This window comes from Haplochromis burtoni, unplaced genomic scaffold (genome assembly GCF_018398535.1).
Source record: "Haplochromis burtoni strain Fernald_Lab_line unplaced genomic scaffold, NCSU_Asbu1 Contig_76, whole genome shotgun sequence".
NCBI classification, from domain to species: Eukaryota; Metazoa; Chordata; class Actinopteri; order Cichliformes; family Cichlidae; genus Haplochromis; species Haplochromis burtoni.
In genome coordinates this window covers 299,857-307,962 of record NW_024582437.1, presented here as the reverse complement: position 1 = coordinate 307,962, position 8,106 = coordinate 299,857, and the positions used below count along the sequence as shown (strand labels likewise).

At 40.7% G+C, this 8,106-nt stretch overlaps 1 protein-coding gene across 1 annotated transcript; it reads right to left on the bottom strand.

The window, feature by feature from the left end:
• Nucleotides 1-4,791: 4,791 nt before the first annotated feature.
• Nucleotides 4,792-7,647, bottom strand: eny2 (ENY2 transcription and export complex 2 subunit). Its single transcript, XM_005924319.3, has 5 exons — nt 7,434-7,647; nt 7,112-7,192; nt 6,610-6,680; nt 5,705-5,779; nt 4,792-5,507 (listed from the first exon to the last, which is right to left on the bottom strand). Exons 2-5 carry the CDS (start codon nt 7,177-7,179, stop codon nt 5,434-5,436), a joined length of 288 nt encoding a protein of 95 aa, XP_005924381.1. The 5' UTR covers nt 7,180-7,192; nt 7,434-7,647; the 3' UTR covers nt 4,792-5,433.
• Between the last annotated feature and the right edge of the window lie 459 nt (nt 7,648-8,106).

The following is an 8,106-nucleotide window of genomic DNA, read 5'->3' as shown; positions in this document are numbered from 1 at the left end:
TTGTTGCACAGAGACCCCCCGGCTTTCCCTCTACACACTGGCTGTGCTGTAGGTAAAGCACTAAACCAACTCAATAAAGCTTTTTTTTTTCTTCCCCCTTCTTTTTTCTTCTTTTTCTTCCATTGAGCAAATAATTTTCATCAATTGAGCCATGATGAAATGTTTTGTACGCGAGCCACCGACGTGTGTAAATGAATGGAAAATCTGACAACACATGCGCAGAATGAATGTGTATGAGCGTGTCACAAAGCCTCTGTTAAAATTCTGCAATTTTATGACTGGTAGCTAATCCATGCCACAGCGTTATACCATATCAAATCAGTTACAGCGACTTATAAAACAGAAGTGCTGCTTAGAAGCATCACACACAAACAAGCATGATGAGAGAAAACCGTACAAGCGATTGCTTCTGTGTGTGTGTGCTTGGGTTTGAATGTGTGGCTCCTACTGCACCAGCATCACAGTTGAGCTTCAGCCAGCCAACATGATCTAAACAAGAATTATGTGAAGTCAAGCTCTATGAAACTTTATACACATTTGCTGATCATTACCTACGATTGCTTTGTGTTAACTTTGGCAGACCCACTCTGGCTCTGGGACTGAAAAAGGGGGATGATGTATTTCCTCTTATTTATTATTTGCACTGGGCTACTGAGAGGGAAAAGGGAGGGGAGGTGGGTGAGAGTGGTATGCCTGTGACTGGCGCACTGATGCCAGGAATAACAGAAAGAAACTTGCTCTGCAGCCTCATTAGCTTGTAGCAGTGCAGTTCCCAGGAGACTCAACAGAATGTAAATACATTTAAAACCCTTCTCGCCGCAGGATGCTGCATGCCAGCGCCTCCGTATTTCTGCTCCTCTGGGCTCGCTCGAAACGTGAATGCAGACAGCACCGAGCGCTGCAAGTGTGTAGGCTTCAAAAGAGTTGCAACCCCATGTTGCACGTCTCATAAATTCTAGTGGGGGAATTCAAAGAGAAATTTATCGAGCGTGGCATTCACATGTGTTGACAGTAAAGAGGGCCAACTGCACACCGGGTCTTGAGAATTTGGAGGTGCACATTCTCCCTTTCTGTCTCTTGGTTTTGAAACACCCTTTTTGACCGTTTGCCTTTTATGCACTGTCTTTGCCCTTTCCGTTAAGAAAAAGTCCTATAGCTGTGTTGTATACGTAAGAAAGGTTAGATATCCTGTTGTAAACATGAGAGTCATTTATGAACACTGCTTGGCACGGAAGATTTCGTGGGCACTTCCTAAACTGTTCCCCACTGAAGCAGGTGCACTGTTATCCCAAATAAGGAGATGCACTGTAACATCATCATTTCCCAACATTGTGTTTATAATATAAGCACATTTCTGCCGCATGTTTCCACCCTGAGCTGCCCTTTTCTTCAGCTGTTTGTACAGTATGAGAAGTGTTTATGGTCTTTGAATGTTGCCAATTTCACTGGAGAGAGAGAGAACGAGAGAGCATTGCCGAGTACTGCCGAGCACTGGGGCTCAGCATACGGGGCTACACATTTGGCTCTTTCACCTATTGACACAGCTGCGGTCGTGCTGTAGCGGTCTGATTCTGGGAGTGGTGAACATATCTGCACACACTTAACCTTCATGCACATAAGTGCACATGGTAACACACACACAGACCTATAACACGTTTGTCTTCTCCTTTCAAATGTCAAGTGCACAGATTGATATTGACTTTGCTCTTTGTTGTTGCCTGACTGATTGTGGCTCATTCGGAGGATGCCACAAATCATTCTGACCATCAGCACCTGCAAAAATCTCTGCCATATCCACAGATGCGTCCACCTGAACCAGCGAATGAGAAGAGGTAGTTGTTAAATCATGTTTCACTCATTGTTTTTCACAACTTTAACTTCTTTTTATTGATGTGCAGAGTCATCTGGTTACTGTACAGCTCCTCTGCAGAGCAGTTTGGGTCCTGAGCCGAGAACAGAGAGTGAGAAAGTAAATTTGAAAAACAAAAAACTATATGATAATAAATTGCATCATTGGGAATTCAGTCCAATGTCAGCCTGCAGTGCGCCACAGTGCACCTAACCCCCCTTTTACTGTATATGGAAGGGCCCGGAGAGATCTGCTGATAACATTGGGATTAATGCTGGCCATTAAAACGGAGCGTGTGTGCTGGGTTGAAGGGGTGCGTTACATTTGGCCTCTGCAGCACCACTGTATATCAGCATGTTGTCACCTGAGCTGATGTCACAGCAGGTCCTTTGGCTAAGAAAACACACTCTCTGTCTTGCGTGGGTGACGAGCGCAGAGTCACTCTCCACCCGCTAATGTGCTACTAGGGGCAGGTCATTTGGAGTTCATGGCCTATGTCAGTGCAACAGTGCATCCATAACCAATTAGGTGTCGTGCATGTGTAACTAGAGAAGCATTTTAATAACCCTCGTGATAAGGTTTAGTATACGGTGGATGGAAAACCACAAAACAAAGACAACATCTAAACTAAAACAGAAATGAGCTCTCTTTTAGACTGTGGTAATTTATGTTTTATGGATACCCCCACCCCCCAGCTCTCATTGAAACACTTGAGCACACTTGTTCATTTTGTCCGGTACCCTCCGAGGACCTTGAAATGACCTGACAACCAGGTTTTTAGTAAAGGAAACATGTCCCCTCCATAAAGAAGGTCACCCCTGTTCATCCTTCCAGGATCTCTCCCCTCTGCTGGGAACAGTTTGTTATTCTGGGAAGTAAAGCAGCACCAGGCTTGTCATTACAGGATCATGGCTTTTCTTCGCATCCAAGTCCATTTAATCAAAGGACAACGTTAATTCACAGCACCAGCTGGGTGTGATTCGTGCGGCTGTGGGAAATAACTTTTTTCTTTCCCCCGTCAACTATTTTCAAGCTGTTCTCTCATTTGTCACATTTTTGTTCTGGTTCCATCTTTGAAGGGCCAGGTGTGAAGCTGCCTGCTGTGTTGATACCAAGGATTACACACTGCACATACAATTGGGCCCTCATTTACACTGGAATACAATGGAAAGCACATGTCCTAGGAATGCATATCATTTTGTTCTCGCATAACTGTCTACAGAGTAAATACAGACAGAATACCAAAGGCAAAAAAGTCATTCTTTCACTCTTATAAAATGCAATCAAAAATCAGAGGGAAAAAACTATAAAAACAATTGAACAATTAAACAGAACTCCTGACCTTCTTTGGGGATATGGGTAGCATCTCGACATCAAATGTCATCCATATAAGTTAAAAGATTTCTGAAATTCACAGCACAAAACTATTTTTGCAGCATAACTTAAATTTTTTGGAAGGTCCAGTGATCTTATAGGTTGAAAAAACTGATTTTATTTCCTTCATAAAGTGCCTACATGTAGAAGACAAGAGTGCTAGGCTAGGCTAGCAGTCACCAGTTGTACCACCCAAACTTAAACCTTAATTTCGGCCATAAACCTATGTAAATGTAGTCAAAATCTAGTTCATTCACACAGAAATCTGGATAAATGTCCTGTTTCTACCTTAAAAATGGGCATGAGAGGAACAATCTGCAGCTTTACCAAGACCTGGCTGACAGGCTTTGACTCTGCATAGCAGGTGTATTTGAAGTTAACAATGGGCTTTAAGTTAGGAAATGATTTGGTACATAAAGACGTTGCATCAGTCACGTTTAATTTATAATGTACAGTGGGGAAAAGCATTATTTGATCCCCTGTTTAATTTGTTAAGTTTGCTCATGAACAAAGAAATAAACTCTCTAATTTCTATGGTAGTTTAATTTTAATGGAGATGGACAGAATATCAATCAAAAACATAGAAAATAACACATTACATAAAAGTTTGAAATTGATTTGCATCTCACTGAGTGAAATAAGTATTTGATCGCCCAGCAAAGCATGATTTAATACTTGAAGGAGAAACTCATGATGGTAAGCACAGCGGTAAGATGTTTCTTGTAGTTGGTCACCAGGTTTTCATGTCTAAGGAGGGATTTTGTTCCACTCCTATTTACAGAAACTCTCTGAATCCTTCAGGTTTCTTGTCTGCTGCTCGGCCACTCAAAGCTTCAACTCCCTCCTCAGATTTTCTATAGGTCTGGAGACTTGCTATTGCATTTTGTGACTCTAATGTTCTTCTTCTTAAGCCACTGCTTTGTTATTTTGGTGGTATGTTTTGCTAGAAGACCCAGCAATAACCCATCTTCAGTGCTCTGGCTGAGAGAAGGTTCTCGTCCAGAATTTTATGGTACATAGCCCTGTTCGTGAGCCCCTCAAGTCAGTAAAGCTGTCCCGTACAGAAAAACATAATGTTTCCACCTCCGTGCTTGGCTGTGGTGTTCTTTGGATCATAATCAGCATTTCTCTTTCTCTAAACACGGCCAGTTGAGTTGATCCCAAAGAGCTCAATTTTGGAGTCGTTTACATATTCACTGGCAAACTTTCAGATGGGCCTGTACATAAGCCTTCTTACTTATCCCACTGCACAAGAAGCCTGAAATAGAAATATCAGACATTTTGTGTATTAAAATAATAACATAAAAGTAGTAGGATAAATTGCGTTATACATTTACCACTGGCATAAATTGGATGTTGGAATGATAATATGCAAGAATTTGATTTAAAAAAATTTTTAAATCAAAGTTATCAAAGTGAGTGGATATGATTTTCTTCATGGTTTACATCATCATGATAGAAAATACAATCATGATATCAGCAACTGTTTCCACCTTGTGCCCATAAAACAAGTCTGGACAGTAACTGCTTCAATTTGAAGGAATTTGTTCTAAAATGACTTTCTCCAGTTCAAAGAAGAAAAACCTTTATTTAAACAGCACATCTCATGTACAAAGGATGACTACATAAGCAAGGTAGGTGTATTTACATAACTGTAATAGCGGGAGGCATAGGATTGGTAGAAACAACTAGATCTGTCAGTACTTTGTGTGATCAGCCACAACATTAGAACCACTCACAGGAGACGTATATAACATTGATTACTTCATTATATGGCATTACCATGTTCTAATGGGAACCCTTTAATCCCAGCATGAATTTGTTGCCATCCAAACATTGTGGAAAACCAAGAATTACTCCCCACTCTGCCACACTGCAAACACTGATTGACAAAATGACAGAAAGCCCACGGCATTGACCAAGGCACAGAACGGCCAATCTGACAGAGCATCCTCGGTATGAGCTGGGACAATCCCGAGGCCAAATCCCGCAACGCACAGGATTTAAAAGTATGCACTGCCAACATCCTGGGGCCAGACAAGACAGGCAGGTTCTGTGTCTGTGGGCTGCTGTCAAAGCAGAATATTAAGGAGGTAGCTTTAATGTTGTGGCTGACTGGTATTTGTCTCTGAAATGCATTAAACTCATGAGAAATATAAATCTGTATTAGGGTAGTATAGACAAGTGGTGTAATGAAACATTAATCCAAATTATGTGGCATGCTGAGCCAAGAAGCCTCTTATTCTGTGTAGAAGGTCTTTCTTCACGCTGTCTGGCACCAAGGCTGCAAGACAAAAAAAATAATATCAGTTGCTGTGAACAATCTCTGTGTCTAAACTCACACAAACACAACCTTGCCAATTTAGATCATCTAAACTATTATGTTTTCTTATATAAACAATACGGGAAAAAAGGAGAGCCTAGACAGGAACTGATACTTATACTACACACGGTTTCATTTGAATAGAGAAAGTGAGGTACCTCTGCCTTTGGGAGTGATTTCTACAACCAGGTCGTCCACAGTAACGTGCTCCAAGCCCTTTTCTTTGATGACTTCTGCATATTGAACAAAAGCAAAAGATGAGTCAGTCTCACATCAGTCTACAACAAAACACAACCGCAAGCTTCGTTCCAACATCTAGTTAATGAAAGGAGTTTCTACAGTCAAACTTTAGCTTCAGCAGCTAACCATGTGCATGCCAAGAGTGCACTGTCTTCATGTCTTCAACTGGCTTCAACAGGATGCTAGTCTCGCCTAGGGGAACACATTTCTATCCTTATCTCATCAAGTCTTTCGACTTTTCCTCACATTGTTTTATGAACGAAGGATGTTTTCATGCAGATTGACAACATCCAATGATCTCATTTCAGTTAATGTGTCTTTTCTTTTGATACGATAATCCATAACTGCTTCAAATTAAGAAGGATAAATTGTTAAGACAGGGCATGCACTACTGTGCATCATTAAGGCTGGGCACAGTGAAGCCTGGGCTTTGGCTGGGTTGTGCAGCAACCCCAGGTGCTTCCACCTCAGGTATAAAATGTTTATTCTAATGCTGACATTTAGCAACTTTATTACCACATGCTGTTGGGCGCTGTTATTTTAGGGTTTCTTTAATAACTTCAAAACAGACATTAAAGGTCACTTTAATGTCAATATAGTAGAAATGGCACTGGTTACATATTAATATATTTTAACCAGTCAGATTTACAGAAAAACTATATTTAAATATGCTCCAACTTTCATACAGTAATCTACATTTGTTAATATATCAGCCTCTTTAAAACCACATCACACCGCCTGAAGTTCAGTTTTTGTTTTTTAATCCTATAACCTGACCATATTGATGTGACATTTATGATAACAACACCACTGTTCTCTTTACCTTTGCAGTGAGCCTTCATCTGGTCCTTCCATCCGCACTCAGTGAGCCTAGCCCTCAGTATCTCTTTCAATCTGTCCATAAGATACAAGCACATATCACACTGCGCCCTTATCTCCTAATGTTATGAAGTTATGAATAACAGCTGGAAATCCCACTGTTTCATATAAACACCGTCAGCTTTACAAACATGTTATTCAGAGTGATGCGTGCCACTGAAATGAAGATAAGTGCAGATACTTTCTAGTTTGAAGCATCAACCGGAGTTGAGTATTTACTGTTATATGAAATGTGTGCCTAGTGAACATGTAGCAGCCACATGTTTGCTTTACAATAGCTGGTAATGTCTTTAACTCAACTGATGCACTGAGCACTACTGACGTACTGAAACGTGACAGAGCTTGTGCTTTATAGAAGCTTTACAGTCACACATGCATGGATTCAGCTAGTTACAGTGAACAAATACGAATATATCATTATTAAGAAAGGGCTATAACCGACTCACCTCTCTCTTTCTCCCATCTCGGTCAACTTTTGGTTTATTGTTGCTCTCATTCTGGACTCCCTACTCATAATCTTTGATTTCCTAAGAACAACAAAGAACACACCGTGTAGTGAATCCAGAGGAAAATCGGGCTAATGTAGCCATGTTAGTTCATTAACAACAGTAACCCGAACGTGAATGTGCGCGCGCGCGCGTTACCACGTTACACCCACGTTACTAAAATACTTTAAACCACATTAGTTCCCATTCCAAGCATCCAGGTCTTTAAAGCCAGTAAAAATGTGAGCTTCACAACCGAAGTCAAAAGTCAACATTTACTTACACTCCGGAGAAAGTTGAATGACAGAGGTCTCAGTCTTTACCAGATTCGGTAAGCATACGCTACATCAAAAATAGAAATGGCGCTATACGGCGCTAACAAGCTGTGCTTTAAGTAACAAATATCCGATTCCACAAGAGATCCACGAAAAGAATCACAAGTTGTTTTTACTTCGCGGATTTAACCATCACGTATTACACTCCGAGAGGAAACACAGCTGCGTTAAATGGTTCCTACGCTTCGCAGACCATGCAGTGCAATACTCTAATAGGTCACGCGGCGGCGGTGTTGATTACGATATGTACTCTAATCGAAATCTGCAGCTCACTTTGACCTTTAGAGCTCCTCAGCTATTGGTCCCTGCTGCTGTATACTGTGCCTTACATGCATTTTATTAGCTTGACCTGGTCACCAGCTTTTCAAGACATGACTTGGATGGGTTAATTAGAATCAGAATGAGAATACTTTATTCCCAAAGGAAATTATGTGTGTTACAGTTGCTCCAAGACAGTAACATTAACAGACTAAACTAAGTAAATAATACAATAAGTTACAGAATTCACAAATTTAACAAATAGCACTAAAAGAATTTACAAGTTTAAGAAATTTAGTTAAGCATCTGTTTATCTTAAAAACATGATAGCTGGTTGACTGTAGTTCGTAGTTGTATTGGAAA

What these genes read in the sequence shown, in the direction of transcription:
- eny2 (XM_005924319.3), bottom strand. Translation starts at nt 7,179, where the DNA reads ATGAGTAGGGAGTCCAGAATGAGAGCAACAATAAACCAAAAGTTGACC. An exon ending in GAGATGGGAGAAAGAGAGAG is followed by an intron (nt 6,681 to 7,111) that starts GTGAGTCGGTTA and finishes TCTTATGGACAG; the next exon opens with ATTGAAAGAGATACTGAGGG. An exon ending in GATGAAGGCTCACTGCAAAG is followed by an intron (nt 5,780 to 6,609) that starts GTAAAGAGAACA and finishes TTCAATATGCAG; the next exon opens with AAGTCATCAAAGAAAAGGGC.